Genomic DNA, 26,912 nt, shown 5'->3' with positions numbered 1-26,912 from the left:
CAATAGCATAAATGTTATAAATTAATAGTTTTGACGTTATAAATTAATTCCTTAAATGTTATAAATTAATGGCTTAAATGTATAAAATAACAGTTTAAATGTTGTAAATTAATGGCTTAGATGTTGTAAACTAATAGCTTAAATGTAATAAATTAATAGCATAAATGTTATAAATTAATAGTTTTGACGTTATAAAATAATTCCTTAAATGTTATAAAGTAATGGCTTAAATGTATAGAATAACAGTTTAAATGTTGTAAATTAATGGCTTAGATGTTGTAAATTAATAGCTTAAATGTTATAAATTAATAGCATAAATGTTATAAATTAATAGCTTAAGTGTTGTAAATTAATGGTTTAGACGTTATAAATTACTGGTTGCAATGTTGTTATTTGATTCTTTTTTTATTTACCTTATATTTAAATTCTTCTTTGATGTTCACTCTCCGGAATTTCAGGCACAAAAGAGCTCGCGCGCGACTTCCGTGTTCCTTATATACCTTTACAAGATGCCGGTTTGTTAATCAAACGGTAACGATATTTTCACATAGCAGGAAACGGTTTTTCCATTATAATAAAATCAAATTGAACGATTTCTTAATTTTTATCGTAAATTGGCGCCTTCAACGATTTAATACGATATCCATTTTTATCATTTCAATAGTTTCTACAAGCTAAGATTTTCTTCTAATTTTCTTCTAGGATAGGACTTTTGTCGAAAAATTCAAACACGTAGTCGGTGTCAGGATAACAGAAGGTTTCGCTGCGAATAGCCCTGAAGCATACAACGCGTATAGAGGTGAGTATAGGGTTTTCCCCACGGGAAACCAACATCTTTTGGTCGAGTTGTTGACGTCTTGTTGCATAGGTCCGCTGAAGAAAGTTCTGTGTGCCGCTTTCCGCTGACCTAGAACAATCTGGCGATATGATGGACAAGGATTGTTGCTAAACGAGGAAATTCCCGATATCGGAATGGTAAATTTCCCTCGTGATTAGGAGGCCATGTTTAGAGGTATGTTGAAAATCCGGAAGATCTTGCCCGTGGGATAAGATTTTCCGAGTAATGAGATCCTACTCGTAGTTTGGTTCAGAAATCGGTACTATGGATCACCAGTGTTTCTCAATTTGATCTATATCCAACTATATCTAACTGATGGCTTAAAATACACCTCTTTGCTTCACTTTTTTATTAAAGAATATATTGCCAAGTTATGGTATTGATTCTGTGTAAAACTTCTTCTAATATGCCATTCATGATTGAATCAAAAGCAAATATACGTAAATAATTATGTCGATATTATATGTCGGAGATGAAAGAACACCGGAGCCTTTGGAATTTTGGATAATCCCGCAACATTGTAACCTAGAGTCTACTATAGCTGTAATTAAACAATTGTAGTTATTCAATCCGATTGTAATTGTTAGAGAGTTGTGATAATGAGCTTGGGCTCGAGGCGACAGCCAGACGCCGAACGTAGCCGCGGTCACGCGATGAACGCCTTGTCTAACAAATGCATAGAATAATTCTATAGCTCTCCTTAAAAAGGAAATAGTTGTAACACTCGACAGTAAACATTCCAATGGTCTCTGTCCCGTAGCTCGCCACACGCAGACCCTATTCTTCGAGTAAGATGATTGCCAGATGTCGATGCGTCTCCGCAGTACATGTTCAGCTAGCCCGAGGGCCCGTTATAAATCTTAAGATTTAGCCAACTAAAGTCCTTCAAACAGACAAACAGTCTTTGTCCCAACTACGGGAAAATAAAGGAGACCTGTTTTTCAACGAGCGGCGTCTCCCACTAGCAACTTTCCCTCGAGGGCGGCTAACATCTTTTTCTAACCACCGATATGGAGATTGACCAATTAGCAGCAACGCCAATTTCCCTTACTTTCTGAACGAAGGCTTTTCTCGACGAATCCGATGATCTCGTGTCCTTAGACACACCCCATTATAGTTTTCCTCTGTGGCATCATCTGGACGGGAAAGTCATTCTCGTTCGCGATCTCATCGATGAAAAGAGTAACCCTTTAGGACCAGTGAATATTACACGTCCGACTTAGATTTTGTGAGCACGTTCATCTATCATCCCGTCGACCGCGGGTTCGTTATTGAACCTAGGATCATTGTCATTAGTTTCTCGAGTATCTAATTACCACGGTTACTTGTCCGGTTCTATGATAATCGTATTTGTACTGGCCAATGTCTTCTCTATTGCATAACGACGACGTGTAATCCAAACGAAGATTCGTTTCACGCCCCTAACCCTAATTCTAATGTAAACCCGACATATATAAAATGCGTAGATGACGATGCGTAAATTCACGAGCACGCGTGATTTGCAAATCACAGGATGACGAACGTTCAAAGTCATCGTCTCTATGTTCCCTATGTTCACTTTATTACACTACATATATGTCGGAGAGGGAAGGACAGCGGGACTTTCCGTCGGGAATGCTGGGAAAAACCTCCCATCACCATAGTCAAGATTTTAATGTTTAAGCAATAAAAATAAGGAAAACAACTTTTAATGTTCCAATCTGGCGTTACGACGATGGGTTCAGGTTTAAGGTGACATAACGGGTCACCAGACGTAGCCACGGTCACGGGAGGGCCGCGTACCTGACAGAGGTACGGAATGATTTTATGACTCTCCTTAAAAACAAGGATTGACCCGAGAAGCGGGGACAGGAGTATATAAGGGTAAGTTCATCTGGGAGATTCAGGGAGCTTTTTAGTTAGTTAGTCGTTGAGCGAATTGCCGAGTAAGTCACGCTGATACTGGTCATCCCGTGGACCGTGGATTCGTTATCGAACCTGGATTCGTTGTCACCATCATCTCGGACATCCTATTGCCGTTACTCAGAGCCTCTTGTAGTGCCCACATTCGCACAGATAAACACTAACCACATCCGCGACGGTAAAGTAAGTAAAGGTTCACAGAACGCCCCAAAGTGCCAACCTGACTCCGACATATATGTATTTTAGTAGAAGCATATCCACCACCACCACGATAACAGCCCTACATATCTGTCCTTCCCCGTCCATGATAGCATAGATATTTAGCCGATCAGGTGACGATCACATATCGTTTGTATGCTATACGTGTGTTGACGATACGAGTTTATTTGTACATATCTAGATAGTTACATTTAGTATATTCACGCGAGTTACGTTTACTGAAATTATCAATGTTGGTAGAATAATACTTGTAATTCCTACAAACAACTAATATTCTATCCTAAAATGTGTAGTATTTTATATCAAAGATACAAGATTAACAGTTGATTTGAAAATGGGGTGGACTTGTCGAAACACTACTCCCTTGCCGATTTCGATGATTTTTTAATATATTGCCGGGAACATAATTGTACGAACTTTTCTCTGTACGTCGTACTTTTCTGTGTAATCGTCGGGCGGCCCTAGTTTCTCAGAGATAGTTGCAAAAAGCTGCCATTACTACTTTGGCGAACTCTCTCTATAATTGTGTAGCGTAGTAGCGGTATTGATTGCCGGCTACCTTGCGGCGCGACGCGGCATTGGGCGAGCTTGGATAATTCCATCGATCCTTCGGATGAAAGCCCCGTGCACGACTGCATAATATGCGAGGCTGTAAGAAATGTCTGCGATAATTCGATTAAAAAAATGAATATCAGCAACGTAGGTTTGAGATTGTGTAATGTGTACACTATTTATTTATAGTTTATAGATATTGGATTAGCTTTGGGTTACGCTATGCTCTCTGACCGCCGCTGTGAAGTGGCCGGTTACGACCGAGGCAGATATATATTCGCATATAGTATGTATGTATAGGCAGAATGCGTAATAGGGTACGCGTTACTATTAGTAGCGAGGGGCCATATAGAATGACCTGCCCGAAATCCAAGATTTACATATCCCTGCTTACACACCCTACATGTTTGCTGTAGTTCGGATCCTCAGCATTCTGATTCTTGACACATAAGATTTCGACCCATTGATGTACAACACGACCTCCTACTTGTTGTCCCCATAGCTACCACGGAGCCTGGATTAATTTTATTAAGCCTTTATAACGGAGCCTTTATTAATTTTTTACGAATTCCATTAAAAATCACGAAATGTTTCGGAAAATATTCCATATTGTTTCACGTCAAATATATTTACAAAATTGCAAGTTCTGTATATAAGAATAGATTTCAAACGAGGACCGTTTGTTGGCACAAAGTATAACATGAAAACGCAATCATGCAATAAACGTGTTAACGCGGGTAGCCTTATTCAAAGGAAATTCGTATTACTATCGAGAAATGGATGATATCGGCGCGACGTGACGCAACGTCGATATATATGTTTCTGTGTCAGTACAATACTGACATAGGTCACACACGATGCGCTCCACTTGCTACATGCCTACCTGTTTATAACAAGGTGCATCGAGGTCGATGTGAATACTTTGTCGCAACGGATCGACATAATTGACGCGGTGAAAGATAAGAGAGAGAGAGAGAGAGAGAGAGAGTGTGTGTGCGTGCACGCGCGCGCGTGTGAGAGAGAGAGAGACGATACGATAGAAAGATAATGAGAAACTAAAGTTGAAAATCACTCGCTCAATCACTCGATAACTCCGTTGAATCGTTGAATCGATAAACCGTATCATCGATGGAATTTCATTTTTCTGTCAGAAAGTTCTCGCATCTTATGTAATTAACTCGATTGTTCACGCTTTTATCCAGAGCTATTGGGAAATAGGCCAGTTGAGCTTAAGGGGTCTGCAATCGAATGGCAACCAGATTAACCACTGAAAAAACTTCCGATTTGCGCGAAAATCCGGGACTACCGTATCAGGCGGTCAGGAGAAGATCCAGAATGCCTCTTTAACGACCGGACTCCTTTTGATTCCCTCGGGATCTTCTGTGGAGGTGGAATACTCTCGTCGAGCTAGGTGACGTCGCATTGCGCGCCCATATCACAGGGTAACAACGTAGACGGAGGTTTTCACTAAATAACTCTGTTTGTTGACTTGCGTTCCGCGATCAAGTCCTTTTATCAAAAATAATTCAATTAGTTGATATCATAGCCCGAAGTGGTATATACAAAATGATAAGATGAAATTGATCGTACAGTGAATGATCGTACAGTGAATTATTTGTATAGATTTCATTAAAACTCACCCTCGAATACCGAATATAACTCGAGTAATCCGTGCGTTTATTTTATCGTTCCGAATCGATTTCCCCAAATGCTTGCTATAAGGCGGTCAATGATCCACACACTTTCGTAATTCAGATACGTGTTTCGCCCGAATGAATTCCCCCGAGGCCATCTTCGGGGGAAGAAAAGGAATAGGCGGTAACTTATCAGGAGTCCAGACTTACCGAAGGTATCCCAAGGGAACTGATTGTGAGTGGAAGAGCGCAGGCTTCGCAGATTGCGAGAGTTACTGCTGAATAAAAACAGCATACTTGATAGTTTATAAAGGGAAGCGTAAAGATGGGAGCAGCATGAAACTGAGACACACACACAACCAGGGAATTATCAATAAGAAAATATCCGCGTACGATATCATAATATAGAAGCATATATACAAACGCCTTAGTTAGAATAACGCAATACAATGTAGAAGATACATATATACTGAATTAGGCTATAGCTATATTAAGGGATAAATTAAGATAGCAACAAAATGTATCAAACGTGCACGAACAAACGTTAGAAAAGATTGTAATTGTAATAGGCGTAAGCCTCGATATAGTAAACTCCTCAATACATGAGAGAGAGAGAGAGAGAGGAAGAGGGGGAGAGGGTGAGGGGGGAGAGGGGGAGGGGGAGAGAGGGGGAAAGAGAGAGAGAGAGAGAAGGAAGAAACCTACATGAAAATGCATTTTCTATTTTACATAACGTATACATGCCTTGCATATTCATGTTTAAGAACATCCGCACAAGTATATGACGCATATGTGATGTAGAAATATATACTTATGTGGCATATTCATCTCACCAAATTGATTCAGTTTGTGATAACTTGATTACGGATATTTATGCATTCGTGTGAAATTTAAGGATGCAAAAGAAAATTTAAAGAACGCAAATAATGCGGAAAAATATGAAAAATAGTTAACTTTGATCCGACCTTTTCCATTTAGAATTTATTATAATTTCTTGTATGAATCGATCGTGCTAAGCTACGGACAACGACAAATCAAATATGAAGGTGATATGTTAATTCGTAGAATTGGAATATGCGTAGGTATGTAGTAGTGCCCCAGCACTTTTACTAAATAAGACATATAATATATATCCCGGGATGGTTAAATAGATCATTGAGGAATAGAAACGAGAACTAAAACACTGCTTGTCGGGCAATAACGTAACTCGATCCCTAGATGTCAGTGCGACACAATTCGAAAATTTATCTAGTACGCGTGTATCTTCAAATGTTCAAACATGTACGAATTTTGTTGAATTGGATTGTACACGATAATTAATGGGACACTCTGTATACTTTTAATAGAATGCAGTCAATATTTTGAACGACACAACAATCTAAATCTTTCTTTTTAATATAAATATTAGGTATCTATGTTTAGCATCTTGAATATATAGAAAATAAAGAAAATCGAATTTTCATTTTTCATTTTATAAGTAATTGCGAATAATTTCTTTTTCGTTTTCCTCTCATCCTTGAAATGATTTTTTTATAAAGTTCTTGACTTGAAGAATGTTTGTTTCAAGAAAAGGCTTCCCTCCCCCTATAGAAAACAATTGGAGTTTCTATGAGTCTTTATGAAACAGCATATTATTAGAGGAAGAGGAGGAGAGTTTTGTTGTAAATGAACACGGTTTTCCCAAACGATGGTCTAGAATCAATACGTAGTCTGACGTCAATGTGACCGCAGATATTGAAACTTCCGAGCAGAAGTACTGGTCACCTTTGTACTCGGTAGATCAGCGAAACTCTCTTCATGCGATCAACTTGAACTATTTACACATTATTCTGCGTAATATTGTCTACAATATAGAGTATCTCTCTCTCTCTCTCTCACTCTCTCTCTCTCTCTTTCTCTCAGGGACTGTGGAGTATTTTTCGAAGATGTTCCTCGCATTAAAAGAAAGGAAGATAATTCTACACAGAATTTCCACCTCGAAAACAATTTATATGGTTACTGTTTATTATCGGAATTACCCTTTTTTGATTAGAAAGTCAAAGAATTTGTCTCGTTAATTAATCGTTAGTAATTGAGGAAAATTCGTATAAATTCGCACAAGTGTCTGAAGATATACTAAGAACGAATAACGGCATCACACTGAAAGTACAATATGATATTAGAGACCAAGCAAAAATAAAGATCGAAAGTGAAAGATGTAAACACTGAATTACTGCTGAAAATGTGGTCAACATCGTATAAGAGAGAGGACTTATTAAATTAAATGTAATATAACGTATTCAATTCTTTTTTCTCTCGTAACTTTTGAACCGCGACTTTCGTCCCAGGCCTCGCGTAAAGTGCGTTATACTCACTACCTTTTCTCCGTAACATATCCAAAAATCAGCAGAATCAGTATTGCAGTCCTTTTTCTATAGTTTTATATATACCAAAAGTGCGTTGACCTTGAAAATACTCAATGATTAGGCTGATATCTCAAAAGATATCGAATATAGACAAGACATCGAATTTCACCAATCCGATGGGTCTTTTGAAATGCAACATGATTCATTTTTTTAATACATCCATCAAGTAACGAGTTATTTCATTGGGTTGGCAACTAAGTGATCGTATAGTTTGTCAATACCACTTAATGACAAAATCCGCAATCACTTAGTTGCCAACCCAATAGTTAATAGTTCTTATTGACTCAGCCTGTACACTTACGAGCGATATTTACAGTTATTTGCAGTTATTTGCAGTTGGTATATTATTTTAGTTGCCTTAGCGCATATTTAACCGAATAATTTTAATACGAAATATTTCCAACGTATTAATTATGGAAACTTAGATTTTGTCCGATGAATTTTACAGATTTTGCCGGCTTTAAAATTTTAAACCAATAGCGTACAACGAAGTATGTAATGTGTTACTTGTGGGAACGTCGCGTCGTCTTGCTGACAGGGTGGTTAGCAAGAGAAAAGGAAAGTCATCGTCAACTACTTACCGGGCAATATTTTTTGCAAAGAATCCAAATCTTTCTGCGACCGTTGCAATCCGAAATATACCGACGATCGATATACGTTAACCGTATCGCCGTATCTTAAATAAGACATACACATATGTACTTTATGTATTATGCAATATCCGATATTGGATAAACGATAGTTAGGTATGCGGAATTCAGTGTTAAAACGATCGCCACTAAGAAAGCATTCGTCGCCTTGCTGTGCCGTAGTATCGGTGTCCTCTCATAAGTTTGGTGTTTAATCCATGTATGTACTTTCTAAATTTCCGTATTTTCGCTAATTGATTTTTCACTCATCTCCGATCTTCTACTACCTAAGAAATAATCCTCACACGTACGTTACGAGTTTACTGATATCCCGTGGTTTTATCATCCATTTGTGAGCGTGTCACTACTATTCCAAATAACTTTTTATTCCACCATCATGTTGTATAAGCAAAAGAAGGTGATTATTCGAGTAAGCCGTTATTAATCTACCCCAAGCTACAACCCATTCGTTCCTCTTTTCTATTTGTTCGATATTAAAACTGCTTCTCTCTTTCGTCATTGAGTCTCAAGTATAGGTTAGGCCATATAAACGACATGTGGTCACCTGCTCCAGGTTTATGTGTAATCATAACCGAAATTTAATTAAGCTATTTTACGAGTATCTCGGAAACTATGGCTGACCGACAGTAACATGTACCGGAAGAAGTTGTTCAAAATGTTGGCTTTGACAACATGTTTCGAGATTATCGAAATCGTCGAGGTGTACCACTTTCTGAATAATTACCAAAAAAATATTTGTTGTGCTACTACTTGTCAAAGAAAAGTAGATTCAACCTCTTAGGTACGATGCGCCACTATAGTGGCTTTCGCGGATGTTATATTATATTACGATGCGCTACTACAGTGGCACGCTCTATTGATTCATTCGCTCAGCGTTTGAACTAAATCACTTTTTTCATTTGTCTAGCTTCACGCTTCTTTTGCCTTCACGTTTTATAACAGTGTTAACAATATACAGACAGAATATATAGTCTTTGTTTTCGATACGCCAATGTCAGATATCAATTGTTGCTTTTCGTTAAAATAAAAAGCCCCTAGGCGTCCGAAAGGACAAATGAGGTGTCGATAAATAAATAAAATAAATAGAATAAATAAATAATTTAAAAGATATATCGTTCGAGATAAATTGGCGTGAAAAAAGTAATACGATCGATCGAAGGTTTAATTATTATTATATTCACGAATAGTGAATGCTTAAACAGTTGAATGCAGATGTTTATGAATTATGCAGATGATATTCAATTGTTCGTTATGACGCAAGGCTTTATTCAAGTGAAGGAATTACGTTTCCTTCTAGAACCATTGTGAGCAGAAATTAAATTAGTTTTACTTTTTAAACAAATATAGGTGGATAATAGTTTTGTCAAGTACAAATTTAAAGGAGAAATAATTTCGGAGAAGAAATAAGCTAAATAGAACCGTGATACCCGTGTATACGCGTGAAAATCGTCAAGGAGGTGTAGATTGATTTTCTTACAATCTTTGTAAAATTTGTAGGGCACGTTATCTAGTATATTATCCATACATGATTCGATTTTTAAAAGCCTCAGCTTTGTCGAAATGGAGATATTTACCTTCAAAGTTGGAAATTTTAACACCACGCAATCCCTGTATCAAACTGCTGCATGGGCGATATTTCGATTAACTGCAGGAGAACGATTCTTACAAAATTTAATATTACAGATTGATAAAGGAAATTGGAGATGTATAAAATGGATGTCAGACATATTATTTTCGGAGGGATGAAATCAGAACCGATCGCGTCGGTGTTGTCAATGCTGATAAGCATATTACTATATATCATGTATTCGATTGGTCCTTACTCTACGACGAATATTCCTACCAAATCGTTAATGTCGTCTTATGATTTCATAGTCGTGGGCGGTGGTTCTGCAGGTATGTTCTTTCGTGATATCGATACAATGTTCGGTCATAAAATCTGATAAAAATGTGACAAAGACAAGCGCACCTGTGTGTTTGCGTACGCGGAATAGCGCGTTGTTACTCATACGATCAACTGACACAAAAATCTAACAAATCGCGCACCTCGATCTTTTACCAATGCAGACTACGTTTAACGACACCATCCGTATTGATGTTATATTAAAGTTATACGTTGTTCTATGTGTTAACGACGAAATTTTAACTTACTTCCTTCGCATGGTGAAACTACGGAAAAGCTATCTACTGCCCGATTTCGATGGGTTTTCGATATGTTGTAAAACTCGCCATTTCGAACAATTTTTTGGGAGGGCAAGTAGCTTTTCTGCACTTTCCTATTTCATGCATATTCGATGTTTATTTTCTAAACATTTTTTTAAGTTAATCGCGTTAATTCCGTTTCGAAATTTCGACAAATTTTCTCTCTTTCTCGATGTTTCAAAGTTGAACTGTAAATATTTGATTGAAACATTTGTAACGTTTAGTTAATGTTTTGATGTTTGAGGATATTAAGTCTTCTTACGTACGTTCTATAGTGTCATATCGATTTACGTGATTACAGGAGCCGTGATCGCGAGTCGCTTATCTGAGGTAGAAGATTGGAACGTACTCCTCCTGGAAGCAGGTGGCGATGGAAATGCTCTATATGATGTTCCTATTCTTGCCGCCAATCTGCAGCTCGCCGAAATCGATTGGAAATACAAAGTGGAGACCAATGAAAATTTCTGTCGGGGTAAATAATATCTAATAGGCAATACCTCGTTATGATAATGACAAGTATTTAATTAGAAAAACAATGCTGCATCCCCATTCATAATCATCCATATCTAACGCACTATTTTTTACGTTGGGAAAAGTAAATTAAAGGTGGAGGAGCATGCAAGAAAGCATGTCACGCTTGCAAAGGATCATAAAATGCAATCTATGGCAACGCGAATAAATAAAGTAAGTGAATAAGTGGAACTTTCTAGAACACTGGCACATCATCACCTTTCAATCCTAACGAATATTAACACTGGGACTAACAAACGCGTCAAGATAACGGATCTGAGTTTTTCTTTTTCACAACTACTAAAAACATGCAGGTATTTTTGACAAAATTAATACTGGTTTTTATCTAAATAGATAGATATATGAATATATGGATCTATTTATCTTCATTGATATCGTTCGAATTATATCGATTTACGAGTATATACGTGTATAGAACGTTTAGGTACAATTAAGTAGGTCTAATGTTGATCGAATGGTCAAAGTCGGGAAATGAATCTATGAAGTCGAACCCAAAAGAATATAAACACGAATCAATAACCAACCAACATCAGTATTGAGTTACGAATACTTCGTTTCACTTTACCGTGCCTTAAATTATGCCCACAGCGATGAAGGAGGGTCGTTGCTTCTGGCCACGTGGCAAAGTGATCGGGGGCAGCAGCGCGATAAACTACATGCTCTATGTCCGTGGTAATAGAAAAGATTACGACATTTGGGAACAATTGGGCAATCCGGGATGGTCCTACGAGAATGTCCTCGGTTATTTCAAGAAATCGGAAGACAATCAAAATCACTTCTACACTGAGACACCGTATCATTCGACCGGGGGTTATTTAACTGTCCAAGAATCACCATGGCACACTCCCCTGGCCGATGCGTTCATTCGAGCTGGCCAAGAAATGGGTTATGAGAATAGAGACATTAACGGAGAACGACACACTGGCTTTATGATTCCTCAGGGGACCATTAGACATGGAAGCCGGTGCTCCACAGCGAAGGCCTTCCTGCGGCCGGCAAGGAATCGCAAGAATTTACACGTCGCTATGGAAGCGCATGTTACCAAAATTTTAATAGAGCCGTCGTCGAAGAGGGTTTACGGCGTAGAGTTTGTTAGAGACGGGGAAACGTTACGGATTCGTGCCGACAAGGAAGTGATCGTTTCCGGAGGAGCTATCAATAGCCCTCAGTTGCTGATGTTGTCGGGAATAGGACCTAAAGAACACCTATCAGAACACGGCATACCAGTGATTCAGGATTTAAAAGTGGGTCATAATCTTCAAGATCATATAGTTGCGGGGGGCATTACGTTCTTGGTGAATGAAGAAATTTCACTGATAGAGAGCAGGATGTATGATATTCGCAATGTCCTAGAATACGTATTATACGGAGACGGTCCTTTGACCGGTTTAGGCGGTATCGAAGGACTAGCTTTCGTTAATACCAAATATGCGAATACTTCCGACGATTTTCCAGACATACAACTGCATTTTTCGGCAGGGGGGACAAACTCCGACAACGGTAGGCATATTAGAAAGGTTCATGGACTGACCAAAGAATTCTATGACGCCGTATACGGGGAGCTTAACGATAAGGACGTGTGGGGCGTCCTTCCTACGCTTTTAAGACCGAAAAGCAAAGGAGTTATCAAACTTCGGAGCAACGATCCTTTCGATCATCCATTGATTTATGCGAATCATTTTGAAGAACCGGAAGATATGGCGACACTGATCGAAGGAGTTAAGTTTGTGTTCGAGATGAGTAAAACTGCTTCGTTTAGACGTTACGGCAGCGAAACGAATCCAAAACCATTTCCTGGTTGCAAGCATATTCCGATGTATAGCGATCCATACTGGGAGTGCATGATCAGATTCTATTCGATGACTCTATATCATCCCGTGGGTACTTGCAAGATGGGGCCTAGTTCGGATCCAAAAGCTGTGGTAGATCCTCGGCTTCGAGTTTACGGAGTTACTGGACTTCGAGTCATAGACGGCTCAATTATGCCAAATATAGTTAGCGGTAATACCAATGCGCCGATTATCATGATCGCAGAGAAGGGTTCCGATATGGTGAAAGCGGAATGGTTGGGGGAACGGACGTCAAAATGAATGGCTGTTTTTGTAAATTAATTCAAAGCGAATGCTAGTACTATATTATATAATAGAAACTTATAATTTCAAACTCAAAATAAATTTTCATTGCGTTTTACGTACGAGTGGAGTACGAGCCAGAATATGTAGTCATGTTTTATTAAATGAACATCGAGTAATGTAAATGTTAACAAGGGAGCTAGTTTACAAGACGCATTTTTTCGACCGATTCGGTATTGCGACCTCCAGCAAGAGGATACATAGGATCGTAATGTAACTATTGTCTTAAGGCTTGGCACGGTACGCACGGCTTTTACAAATAAAATCAATCAGGATAATGCACGTGACGTAACACATAGAACAGAGATACCGATAAACAGGAAAGATTGAACGAAATGGTTTCGATTTACTCTTTCGCGACTTCTCTCGGTGCTCTTTGAACTGGAATTGATCAACTGGAATAGATAAACGCGGATATTCGAACAAACAAAGACATATGAATTTCCATAGTTTCCAAGATATCTGCAAAACGTTATCGATACCACAACAATGAATTCTGCCCATCATTGTGCGTCCGCAACAGCGTACGCGTTAATATTGGTTACCGACTGCCTTTCAGCGGACAGATATAATAGCAATGATCCAACCGAAACCTAGTTCTTATCTTTCTATCTATATAACATGTATAAACGAGAATTCACCGAGCTTGAGTAAAGATTCGTGCACAACTACATATGCGAAGCTGTAAGAAATATCTATTCTATCGCGATTAAAAATGAATATCATCAATGTATTGGGGTTAGGTTTCGAGTTAACGTTATCAATCCGCTTGCGTGAAGCAGTAACGGTTCTTCTATTTCGTCGAATAATATCGATTATTCTTCCGCCTATTATTTGTATAATTAATTTGTTCCTATGTTACGCAAGCATTGACAGCCGCTTCGCGATGGCGGGGTTGAGAAAGCTAGGCCAAGGCCAAACGCAATATTTTCTTACAGCTTTGCATATGCAGTTGTGCACGGGGCAATTTAAGCTCGTCCAATTCTCGTTTATACATACTACAAACAGAAGGTAAGAGATAGATTTGAGTTGGTTTTGAGCGATCAATACTGACCCATAGGCTGTCACAGACGCAAAGTGTATTTGTAATTTTCAAAGAATAAAGGCAACTTCTTGCATTAAATACGTATTCAATTATGTAATAATAATTATATAATTATTTAAGAAGCTTAAATTTTCGTGAGTAAAAAATAAAGGAAATGTAAGAAAATGTGAAGTTCGAACGTCTGGAACATCTCTGTCTTCTGGGCTTCTTCAGCCTCGACTGTGGGAAGGGAAGAGAAAGCGTCAACAGTTGAGGCTGCCATAAATTAGGTCCCTACGTTTTGCGACTGCGTTGCCTAGTATATTCGAGTATACTTTGCACAATCATGGATGATGTGGGCGACTGTCGAAACGAAACTACGCGAACTCGGCATTTCCAAGTCTACAGAACGTGCTGTAAACGTCTAACGTGACTAACCTCAACTCGCTTGTAATATTTTTTTATAGAAACGTTTATTTATCGAATAATTTGGGTTACCGTAAAGATTGATCTGCTACTGTGCGTACACAGTTTCGTTTGCGATTATACGATATTCTCTTTTATACTCTATTTGTAATTTTATGTTACTATTTATTAGTTTCAATTCCAATCATTATAAGCGGTGTAATCTTATTCCATGCTGTATCAATCGGTAACGCTGAGAGTAATACAAAAGTACATCGTTAGATGTCATTAAGAAAACTTCCAACATTCTCACGTGTTGACATAAAATTGTAAAATATAACCTATATGTATAATAGTTAGTAGATTTTTATGAAATGTATTCCTTGTTTGTTCTATGAGTTGTTTTATTATTTATTTTATCATATTATTGGGACAATGAATGACATTCGAACAAACTAATCTAGATGTCAAATTATTAACGTGTCAGAATAACCTATAAATGCCTTGAATGACTCGATTTCTGTAAAAAAATGCTAGCTCCGTGTCAAGATATCATTGAAGATATAGAAGATTTAATATCATCGCAAGATATTACACCAAAGGAACGATATAGTGCAAGGAAAAATGTTACTGTTCGTTCTAAACGTAAACAAGTAACTGAAGATGTACCAGAACCTCCTATTTTCGATAGTATTGTGCCAGGGACACAGACAATTTATACAAAGACATGGGGTTGTACTCATAATAATTCTGATAGTGAATATATGGCAGGTCAACTTGCTGCTTATGGTTACAAATTAACGGAAAATAAATATGAAGCAGATCTGTGGCTCTTAAACTCTTGTACAGTAAAAAATCCAGCAGAGGATCATTTCAGGAATGAAATCGAAGCTGGAAGAAAGATGGGAAAACATGTTGTAGTTGCCGGGTATGGAAACTTCTTTGTACCTAATGAACGTAGTTCTTTTTACCATATTGCAAAATTTATTTATTTTCACTACTTATTACAAGGGTAATTATCAGTAGGTAAATGGGAAAGAATTAGAGTTATAATGAAATATAGCGAATTTGAAATATGTTATTTATACTTAATACTGCTTAATCTACTTTTATGAACTTTTGCAAATCGCTATGAAAATATAAAAAACAAAGATTATTTTATATCAGTATCGGTAAGATTAAAAATATTTTATCCATAGTTGCCTTTCACATGCAAGAAACTTAAAAGAGTTTAACAACTTCTTTACTTGTATACATGTAATATTTTTCAATTGGTTGAAATATGTTAAAATTAATGTAACATTTGGAAGTAAATCTATATAGCTCAGGTAATAAAATTTCAGGTAAATTAAAGGGATCGTCAGCTTGTTCTTCTCTTCAAATTCACTGTCCTCTGTAATCAAAAATACAAGAAATTCATATGGTATTTCATACGCTAAATCTAACAATTCAAATATTGCCTAGTTCCATATTCGTTGATTACTTGCAATTAATTAAGATTAATATTTTAATTTTATATGATTTATTTTTACATATATATAAGATTATACGTTAGGTTAATAAAAGTTAATAAAATATGACATATGTTTTAACGAGGTAACATGAGAGCTGGGCAAATATAAAACTTTAAAGATAATTCAGTTAATCTAGATTAAAATTTATTTTGACTACAAAATTTACTGGTCGAATATTATACTTTGTTTCGTTCAAATATACACAGAAACTAAGCAGAAGGTAGCATACGATCTCAAATCAAATAATCAAAAACAATCCTAATAAAACTTTATTCACTGTTGATTTTTTCAGACTATGTTATTAATTATCAATGAATATTATTTAAAAATATATGTATATTTTTTATTTATGTATTGTTCTTCGGGACTTTTGTTTAGAAAGTAAATTTATATTCAGTTTAAAGGCTCAAAAGAGGAAATAGTGAAAAAAGATTGGTTTCAGATGCGTACCACAAGGTGCACCGAAGTCGTCTTTCTTACAAGGATTAAGCATGATCGGCGTGCAACAAATCGATCGTGTGGTAGAAGTAGTGGAAGAAACTCTGAAAGGAAATACCGTTCGGTTCCTGCAACAGAAAAAGGAAGCTGGTAAAAAGATTGGCGGCGCCTCTTTAAGATTGCCTAAGATTCGTAGGAATCCGCTGATCGAAATCATAGCTATAAATACTGGGTGTTTAAATCAATGCACTTACTGCAAGACAAAACATGCGAGAGGTGAACTGGGAAGTTATCCTCCCGATGAAATTGTTGAGCGTGCGATACAGGCGTTCGACGAAGGCGTCTGCGAGTTATGGTTAACCTCTGAAGACACAGGAACTTATGGTAGAGATATTGGCACGAGTTTGCCCGAATTACTGTGGGCACTCGTGAAAGTGGTGCCCGATGGATGTAGGGTTCGCGTTGGAATGACTAATCCACCATATATCCTGGAGTATCTGGAGGAGATGAGCAAAATTCTGAGCCATCCAAAAGTCTACAGTTTTCTTCACATTCCGGTGCAATCTGGAAGCGATCAGGTGTTAGCCGATATGAAGCGAGAGTATACCCGCGCCGATTTCGAGCGAGTTGTCAACTTTCTGCGAGAACGTGTTCCTGAGTTAACTATAGCGACGGATATCATTTGCGGTTTCCCAACAGAAACAGAACAGGATTTTGAAGAGACGATGAAACTTTGCGAAAAGTATAAGTTCCCGAGTTTGTTTGTCAATCAGTTTTTTCCCAGACCGGGAACGCCGGCTGCTCGAATGACGAAAATACCTACGCAAATTGTGAAAAACAGAACCAAAAGGTTATCAGAATTTTTTCAATCTTATTCTCCGTATTTTGATAGAATAGGACTCGTCCAAGATGTGCTAGTGACAGAAATATCCCATGATAGAAAGCACTACGTCGGACATAATAAATCTTATGAACAGGTTCTCCTACCGTTAAAGGAAGAATATTTAGGAAAAATAGTTAGAGTAAAGATCGTAGAAACGACAAAATATTCTATGAAGGGGGAACCAATAATAGAAGGTACGTCCCCGGCGTTAAAACCATGTTTACCAAAAGGAGCTATATCAGGAATACCAATGGAGATGAAATCATCGAAATATAGAATAGGAGTTGCCCTGGCAATTCTTCTAGCAATCATTCTCAGGCTATTATGGAAGTTTTTTATGATTTAGCAAGTCTCTTGTTCTCTAAATTCTTTAATCCGGAATCTATAAGAAAGATTGTTACTATTGATTCAGGCGTTAATATCAGGGGCGGACTGGAACTAGAATTTCTACCGGAAGATGACCGACTGATTGACTTGAACCATTTTTAGTTCATTAGTTAGATTCTACGTAGGGCTGCGTCAAATGCCACAAATCTCTACCGATCCACCGGTAATTTTCCGAAACTACGCGATGCGACGTGAATCAGTCCGCATCTAAAATTGTTGGTTGTATCGACAAGTCTATTTAAGTTTTAGAAAATACACTAACACAAATCTTTACATTAACAAACTTTTTAAAATGAACAATTAAAATTTGTAATCTGTTGACTTCATAAGAAGCTAATGCATAAATACTGTTTCTAGTCATTAGTTTCCCCATTAATTTGTACGGCATAGTAACATTCATGTATTACTACGTTACTATTTGCAAATTGATCAAGAGCTGTCCGGTGTACCGTGCATTTTATTGTAGATTTTCTACATTTTCCTATGTACATGATGATTCAACACAGTTCGAATCCAATAAATCAAGGTAACGAAGCCCCGAGTCATTTTTCTTAACCTTCTCGTGAATACGTACACATGTATATCCAGCACCCACAAAATAATGCATCGATTCAAAGATATTCAAGAGATATTTTCAACAACAATTTATCTACATAAAGTACATATGCACATATGCATGTATATATGTGTATATTCTCGTAATTTATTCTTTTTATTAGTTATAAAATTCATATATAAGATTCATATATATTTGCAATTTACAATATAAAAATATATTCATTATAGATGAATGTACATATTTTTGTCACGAATAATACAAGCATTTGATATATTCATTCGATTTCATACGATCACTGATAAAATAAATAAATAATATTATTAAATGATGAATTAATAACAGTATAATAATAATAATAATAATGTGAATAAAAATAAAGGAATAGGAATATCGTGTTATTATCAAATGCAACGTTGATCTTTATCCTTGCAGCAAAATATAATTATACTATAAATTTTATACAATCTGTGTGTATTTAATAAATTGATTTTTCTAATAAACTATCAGTTATCAATTCTTATTTTCGCAGTAAAATAGATTTACGTTATAAAGTTCGATAGAATTTATTTTTAGTATAGCGATATTTTATATAAATACTGCACTTAATTAAACTTATTTCGTATAAATTTTACAATAAAATTTGTCTAATTTTCATCTTTGCATTGTGAAATAGCAACAGTAAGTTGTGGCTCAAGTGCACAGCAGAGGTGTACCGAAATTCGATTGCATTGTAGCGAAAGGGTTAAATTCTCGCTCGACAGGTAACGTGTATTTATCAAGAAATCGTGTTTACGAGAACACTTGCGATACTTTGCAGTCGATGTTATATTTAAGATAAAAACAGTCGAGTCTGAATTTCCAACGAATTAAGAATGGCTTTGCTGTTGAATTCTACTTTGTAAAGGGTGTGTTGGAGAAAAATCAAGAAAAAGGAGGTGAAACTGTAGTATTTGAAGCGTTTCCTGAAATAAAATGCTTAACAGTTAAAAAAGTAAGAACTCTGGTTTATAATTAATTGACTATATTTGAATTGACAAAATACAGGAACCGGCCCTGAGTGGGCTTACAAAATATTATTAGGACAACCCGAGTATACAAATTAGTGTTCTAGTCGAACAATGATATCGAATATAATTTAACTTATTCTCGATGCATTCAGAACTATAATAGTAGAAAAGGAAAGAAGAAGGTATTGAGCGTCCCCAAGTTAATTTATCCTCGAGAAATCATAAGTATAGAGAAGAAGAAGAAGAGCATACGTTACACTTAGTAAAACAGTATGTTCGCTAAGGAAACATAAACCTCTTAATTTATTGCATTAACAATGCTCTTTTATTTGGTACCGTCCCTCCCGATGCTAACGTTTCGCTTTTTAAAGTACTATATTATTATTACTCGAAAAATATTAACTTATTGTTACTAAACGTAAGTATAAGCTTATTCTAAAACGAGTTATTATCAAGGTATTTCCTGAGTATTAAAATTCACAGGCAAAACTGTGTAATCCGCTAGAAACGATAAAAGAGATATTTGTAAAAATCCTTTTTGTTAAATTCAAAATTGGGATTTCCAAACAGCATCACAACAATCAGATTACTCTCGTCTTTTGCATAAGATATGAATTTCCGCTGCTTTATGCACAGCTTTATGTACAGCGACAGACTTAATTTTAAAAACAAGGCTTTTATGACATTTTATTCCTATTGAAATCTCTAGAGCATAATCATTTTACTGCTCCTGCGTATCGATTAATCATATTAATGTCTTGTAACATTTTAATATATATTGTCATATACATAAATGTGAACAATAAGAACGTTAGCATAACCCTCTTTTAACAAATACAATTTATTGTTGCACTTTCTAGCCTATTTCATTAGATTATTCTCTTTAAATTGACATATTAATGAAATATTATGAAAAATAATCTCTTTTATCTCTCGTACTATGTATATGTAAAATGTAATGAACGATTTTTTAACATTAAAAGCTGGCACATTAAATATAGTGGATCCTGGTAACGTCTAAACATACAACAGGACTGACCCAAAGACATACTCTTCCGTTTACACGAAACAAAATATTTCATCAAATATTTGCGCGCGTATACAGTAACGAAAATTGGTAAATAAGAGAGCAGATGTTTGACCTTTTGAAGGATAATTAAATCGAAAATCTTTTCTTATCAGTTTCGTATTTGCATGTGAGAATCATTTCGATGAACAGTAATTCATTTATCGATATTTCCTATAAACTCGAGTTTTCAGGATTTTAATGTACTTGGCACATTTTTATTTTACTCCATACGAGATTTCGCATACTTTTTATTCACATCAATCCTCCAAAAAGTAATATGTACAGCGTAGTACGAATTAAATTAAGATTAACGACTGTGTGATTTGATCATTGTTTATCACTGATACGAAATAACACAAAAGTTAATGCGAAAAGAATAATATAAAATTTATATACTATTTTTTTTCTTTATTCGCAATATAGATTGGATAAATAGCTTAATCGCTAATCTTAGTTTAATTATACGTACCCACCCACCCACACACACACACGCGCGCACGCGCGCGCGCACACACACACACACACACAAATGATATGACATGATATGATATGATGATGATGTGTGTGTATATATATATATATATCACCTTCGAGGCACTATTTGCACAATACTAAGAACAAGTAAGAATATACTACACTTCAGAAGGCCACATTTTATACATACATCGGACAACGACCGCTTTTCTCTGAGCTCTTATCGAACACGTAACTTTAAATTTACATATGCTACAAATGTTAGATATTTCTCTGGTATCTATACGTAAAATAGTAAATCCTGCAGCCTCGTTCGCAAAAATTTTGGCATCCTTCTAGCTCGACCTCAAACGCACTGAACTTTACATCTTGTATCTTTTACCAATCGATTTCTACGGCTTTCGAGGCGACAGTACGCAAAATATTATGTAAATAATTATAAAATAGCATTTCCATTGCTCGACCTAGAACGCTACTAACAATATGTACAATACATTCGAGCTTTTGATTAAGTCTTTGAGCGTATTAATGATCATCTAAAGATTAAAGATACTATGTACAATGGAATGGTATTGTCCTATATCACAGAAATGTCGTGCGTGCTCGCTGTACCCACGCTGTTTTAAAATGATCCGTCGTTATCTTTATCTAAGCTTTTCTAGCTTTATCTAAGGAAATTACGATCAAGTAATTGAAGAAATAGTTCAAGAGACGATACTTATGCCGTAAATTATTGAAATTATTGCCGTGAATTATTTAAAAAATAACGGTCTTCCCCACTGAGTAATTCCCCAATTTTCTATGCAATGCCTTTTTTTCATATGCTTGTCTTTCCATTTTTCGTTTCCTTATTACGTTAACGTATCATATACAGTGTGACGTACTAATGATCCATCTTATGTACTATATATATGTATGTATCTCATCGTCGTATCTCAGTCTCGTTAAAAAATGCAGATATTCGTATTAAACGATACACGTGCTTTTACATCGATTATATTTTGTCCTTTTTATATTTTAGAAATAGTGGTTTAAAGAATCAGAACCAAGTCATTACGGCATCAAAAAATATCGGGAGACATATAGCGTATTGGAAAAATCCAACAGAGAAAACACGTTTATAGGAATCTATGTATAGAAATGCTTCATTAGGTAAAATAATGATAAAAAACCAAAGGTTTGTCATACGTTAAATAGGACCATCGAGTATCTAATAATTTGTTTTGCAGACAATAAATAATTAATTTTTCATATTTCCTTAATAAAATATTTGCTCCCTCAAGTATACTATGCTAATTTGGTCTCAATCTTATAGAACATTTCAACATCCGTGACACAACACTGTTTTACAGAATCAAGGGATTAGAACAGAAACGATACTTTGCTTTTCGCTGTTTACTCTTACATACGGTAAAAACTTTTGATGATACAACATGAAACGAATTTAAAACGGTAATACGACGAGCGACAATAAAATTTGTCTAAAATTGTCGATGAAATTAAAATTCCTTCGAAGAACATAACAAGTCGTCTGTATCATAATTAAAAAATATTTACCATGAAGAATAAAAATATTTAACTTCAGTTGACTGCTAATCGATGTTAATAAAATTTTTAATAAATTAGCTGTACACGCTTTGCTAATTAAAATAAAAGTTATGATATTTTGGCACACCACTATAATTTTCTAAATTCACGGCATAAGTTTCTATATATACGTATTATTTGTTCTTGTAATAAATAGAGAACATTTACATACATAGACAAAACGATACGGAACTAAATGCATATATGAAAATAACGAAACACAAGATCATTTTACGACATTTCGTAGAAATTATTTGGATTTTTACTTAAAGAGTCATACTATAATAAATCTTTCTTTTTCTGTTTACAAAGTAGAGACTTCGTGATCGATATCGCAATACTCGTTTTATTAGTAATAAACTTAATATAAAATTTCATTTGGTTAACGTTAAGATCAATCAAAGGTTTGACGACACGATATAACATATGAAATGCGATACGATTAAATGAAATCTTCGTACATATCGGTATCAATTTCGGTAAAATATTCTCCGTTCTTTATCCTTTTGACGGCCAATTGATCGTATAGAAAATAAATAAAATAGAGAAAATATCTTATTATAAATTATATATACATACATATATGTCATGGGTTCACAGAGATATTAGATTAAAAGAAATGTTCATTTCTTTTATCGGAAGAGAGCGATTAAAAACGAAATTTGTGTATCGATCACGAAATTCAACCGAATACGAATATATTACTATGCGCTGGTTATTTACATGCAGTCTTTCGCGATCCAGCATACACCGGTACAAAAATAACGTTCGAACGAACAAAGAGAAGCGAACAAATATTAAATACAATAAACTGACGTTTGATTCGAACATTAAAACGGACGTACAAAGAATCGATATGGCATACTAGAACACTAAGAACAATGTAAAAAATAAAGTATGGCTCCCAAGAAGGGCGAAAAGAACGTTAATAATAATTTAAGAAAGAAAAAGAAAAAAAAACATACGTTATGGCAATTCTTATGGCGTAAATTACATAATGGCACAAAAGTATATCCTCGTTTTTTGTACCGGTTCGAATGTTGAAACCCTGAGCGCAATATTGACGAAAACTTCATTTAGAAGGAGATTGTACCCGCTGGAACTGGAGGAAATCAAACCTGAGATTCAAACGGTCGGAGTCAATTGCGATCAGTACAATTTTGTGTCACAAGAAGAATCATACGTACCGCATATACATATACATATGCATTGCCGGTTTATCGGTTGGAGCGGGAATCGATATTGTCATCGTATGTCTGTCTCCCTCGCTCGATATTTAAATTGACTCTATTCGCAGCACAGAGGAAAAAAAAAATAGGAAAAAAAAAAGAAAAAAGAAAAGTCACTTGTCTGCGTATGTACGCGAATTTACGTTAGTACGGATTGAAAGAGACCCGATACAGCTCGCCGTCCGACCGCTCGCGCTCAGACACGATTGAGTAGTTTACAGTCAACTAGCGACTAAAGCCGAATCTACACTGTTTCACTGTGGATAATCGCTGCAGACGAAACGAATTGCTCTTCTTTTTCTTTTTTTTTTTTTTTTCTTGAAGAACCATCCGTTTTTCTCGAAGATCATCCACAATGAAACAGTGTAAATTCGACTTCACTTGCTAGTTGACCGCAAACTATTCAATCCTGTCTGAACCAACCTTTAATTTTTGTTCAAAAAATTCCATGAATTGTAGGCCAATACCATTAATATAAAAATAATACTTTCAAGTTGGTTTAATGATAGCAGATCTTTGTCACGCGATCATTCATTATCGAGATGTAAAAACGATATTTATACAGATATTTATACAGATATGGTAAATTACAATCGATAAAGGATCAAAGGTAACTCTCCATCATCGAGAAGGTTTCGTCATTACCGCTCCTCTTTATCCCCCGATACTTGACTCACACAACTTGTTATCTTACTATTCCTATAGCTACATACATACTTCAATAATACTTTTTGAGCGACCCTTTTTACGAGTCATGGCAATCCTTTTTTGACCTCGTATTTTATAAGACTAGCAGCAATACGTACACACGCGAGACAAAACATTTCCTTGTTCTCTTTGGAGAGAGAATCGCATCTTAGGAGGAGAGTAAGCGATAAGAGAGAAAGAACGTGCGCATCGAGGGATTACGATTCGACGAACAGTAAGGTAAGACGGGATTAAATTGCACAAGATACATTTTACTAAAAATTAGTCAACAATTTCCGGCTGCTATATATCGCTTTGCAACTTAGCCAGGGATAAAGTTTAAAAAACTAGAAACGCTCTTTTTCCTGCCTGACGAACGTGTTTAAATGTTTTCAATTTATCTAATAACATTACTACGATAAAAACATTGACAAACATCGAGAGACAAACAAATAATTTAATCAATTGAGATGCTTGTCGAGTCTTTTCGTGGACAACGCGTTGTACTCTCTTAACGAATTATTGTTCGCGATAAAAGCATAAAAACATAGATATATTTGGTCAAGGTATTAAAATTAAAATAACCCCGCCCCCCTTTCATCGAGTCGATAAATATTTAAAAACAAGACACGAACAAATTCAGTTTCATTTTTTCGCGCGTTAACATTCCGGCAACATTTAGCGGCAACGTTTCATTTTATTACAATTCAGCGGCTGGCCACATCCTTCTTTCGGCCATCTACTTTAATTGGCGTTCTTACCTTGATTCGGTTATATTCTTTTTGCTAGCGATGCGTCACGAATGAAACTCTGCAGACTACGGCGAAGGGGGCAGAGAAAACGCACAACCAGTTAATTAATAAGGCAAACGATTCGTAGAAAAGTCAAAAGCTGGTATATAGGCGTTCTAGAGAAGACGCGCTGCATTATATGTCGACGGTTATCGTGTCACGAGAGAGCGTTCGCGTAATAGAAAAAATGAGTCGGGCGAAAAGAGTGCAACTTGGTTTCTAACCAACCGTCTTTCCCTCTACTGGCTTCATTAAGTCGCGACACACGATGCCTTTAACCGAGTAAAAAGTGGTCGACGCGAAGCGTCGGCTCATGCCCTTAAAAGTTTTACGATTCGGTTCTTATATTCTTTCCTCGTATGTATTTTCTTTTTTCTCTCTTGCTATATTTCTTATCCGCATTGTTATTATCGTTATTATATTATTGTTATCCGTATTGTATTATGTAATTTAAGAGCCACGTAAAAGTCGAGTTAATCGCGCAGCAACTAAAACTCAATCATATCGCGAATTTATGATTCTTAAACAGACGATATTCAATTTGCTGAGTTTGGATTTAACAACTTCGTGAGACCGCGTTTTAGAATTTCATAGATTTCCCACTAACTCACCGCGGAATCAATAACGATCCAAAAGGCGTATCTTATGTGGCCTTTACGTCGATCGACTATTTAGTAACCGAGAGTTCGTTAACTCTTGGCTCTCTCCTCCATTTGCTTGCCTGATTAAACGAATATCGCAAGTGGTTCGGAAGCGAGGAAAGTTATAAAAGGGGAATGATTTGAATCGCCATCCCACTAATTTATAAAAATAAGGTGTAACGATTTTGTGTGTGTGTGTGTGTGTGTGCGTGTGTATGAATCCATAATATAAATACCATTAATATCCCATCTTTTTTTACGATTCACAAATCACAAGTTTCAAGTTTCTTTAAAATTTCGTAAAATGTAAAATACGGATAAGTTTCACACGTTTTAAACATACAGTTTAATCGATCCTTTCTTTCGGTTGCGAACCACTTAGATTTTTAAAATACTACGTGTCACAGCAGTTAAATAATCCCCAAGTATAATATTCCTCGCAATTCTCGACACGCGCGCGCTCGCACTGTGCAACAAGATTATAATTTAATTTTCGTCGAAAGATGCGTTATGATTTCTTTTTCTTTTTTTTTTCTTTTTTTTTTTTTTTTTTTTTGATGAAATTCATCTAATAAGACACTCCCGACGATCGACGACGTTTTCCAACGAAAGTACTCATAATCTCCTGAGGTTTCGTTTGCTCTGTCTCGAGCCAATGATCAGCCGCCGTTTATTCCTCTTGGTCGGTGTGGCTAATAGCGGTGTTTTACAAGGACCAGTGTGTGGCCTCGATGAACAGAAGGTGCAAAATTCCATGGAGCAACTTTGCCTCGAACATGTTCCCACGTTTTTCTCGCCGTCCACGTGACAGGGAAATGAACACCTCGGGCAAGGTAACAAATGTTCCCAGGGTGCGAGTGTACGACTAGCCTGTTAACAATGATATAAAATTAATTATTAAAATTATTCTTAATTTATAATTATATCATTATATTAATTTACATTTACAATTATAAATATCAGGTTTTTCTTATATGTACGTTTGCATATTCTTGTTCCATATGTAGCTATTTATTCTGATTTCTAATTTATTTATTCTGAAAGTAACCGTAGGATTTTAAATAGTACGACGTTATTTGTGAAAATTCTGTATTCACTGATATCGATGATATCGATACGTTTAATAGCGTAGCAAATTTTTAACAATTCCTT

General features: G+C 36.0%; 3 protein-coding genes and 1 long non-coding RNA gene across 6 annotated transcripts in view; 2 read left to right on the top strand and 2 right to left on the bottom strand.

The window, feature by feature from the left end:
- Positions 1 to 3,659: 3,659 nt before the first annotated feature.
- On the bottom strand, positions 3,660 to 5,411 carry LOC143303339 (uncharacterized). Its single transcript, XR_013059524.1, has 2 exons — positions 5,152 to 5,411; positions 3,660 to 5,020 (listed from the first exon to the last, which is right to left on the bottom strand). It is a non-coding gene; the product is annotated as an uncharacterized LOC143303339 (long non-coding RNA).
- A 2,841-nt stretch (positions 5,412 to 8,252) lies between these two features.
- Positions 8,253 to 13,150, top strand: LOC117154716 (glucose dehydrogenase [FAD, quinone]-like). Of its 3 annotated transcripts, none has more exons than XM_033329946.2 (4): positions 8,253 to 8,399; positions 9,884 to 10,096; positions 10,704 to 10,874; positions 11,522 to 13,150. In XM_033329946.2, the coding sequence occupies exons 2-4, from the start codon at positions 9,904 to 9,906 to the stop codon at positions 13,021 to 13,023; spliced, it is 1,866 nt and encodes a 621-aa protein (XP_033185837.1). In that variant the 5' UTR covers positions 8,253 to 8,399; positions 9,884 to 9,903; the 3' UTR covers positions 13,024 to 13,150. The 3 variants fall into 3 exon arrangements, with proteins under 3 accessions (XP_033185837.1, XP_076478775.1, XP_033185839.1); XM_076622660.1 differs by lacking the exon at positions 9,884 to 10,096 and adding an exon at positions 10,999 to 11,086 and having other exon boundaries at positions 8,293 to 8,399; XM_033329948.2 differs by lacking the exon at positions 9,884 to 10,096 and having other exon boundaries at positions 8,293 to 8,399.
- A 1,272-nt stretch (positions 13,151 to 14,422) lies between these two features.
- Positions 14,423 to 18,252, top strand: LOC117154717 (threonylcarbamoyladenosine tRNA methylthiotransferase). Its single transcript, XM_033329949.2, has 2 exons — positions 14,423 to 15,422; positions 16,451 to 18,252. The coding sequence occupies exons 1-2, from the start codon at positions 15,025 to 15,027 to the stop codon at positions 17,673 to 17,675; spliced, it is 1,623 nt and encodes a 540-aa protein (XP_033185840.1). The 5' UTR covers positions 14,423 to 15,024; the 3' UTR covers positions 17,676 to 18,252.
- Positions 18,253 to 19,279: 1,027 nt separating this feature from the next.
- LOC117154747 (F-box only protein 43) overlaps positions 19,280 to 26,912 on the bottom strand; it is a 52,132-nt gene continuing 44,499 nt past the window's right edge. Inside the window, exon 2 of the mRNA XM_033329996.2 lies at positions 19,280 to 26,630. Coding sequence (XP_033185887.1) covers positions 26,376 to 26,630 — 255 coding nt within the window. The 3' untranslated portion in view covers positions 19,280 to 26,375. The remainder of the gene's footprint in view (positions 26,631 to 26,912) is intronic.

Source organism: Bombus vancouverensis, chromosome 11 (genome assembly GCF_051014615.1).
Source record: "Bombus vancouverensis nearcticus chromosome 11, iyBomVanc1_principal, whole genome shotgun sequence".
In the NCBI taxonomy this organism is placed as follows: domain Eukaryota; kingdom Metazoa; phylum Arthropoda; class Insecta; order Hymenoptera; family Apidae; genus Bombus; species Bombus vancouverensis.
Note: the sequence above shows the minus strand (reverse complement) of the source record. Positions and strands in the feature narration are given on the sequence as shown.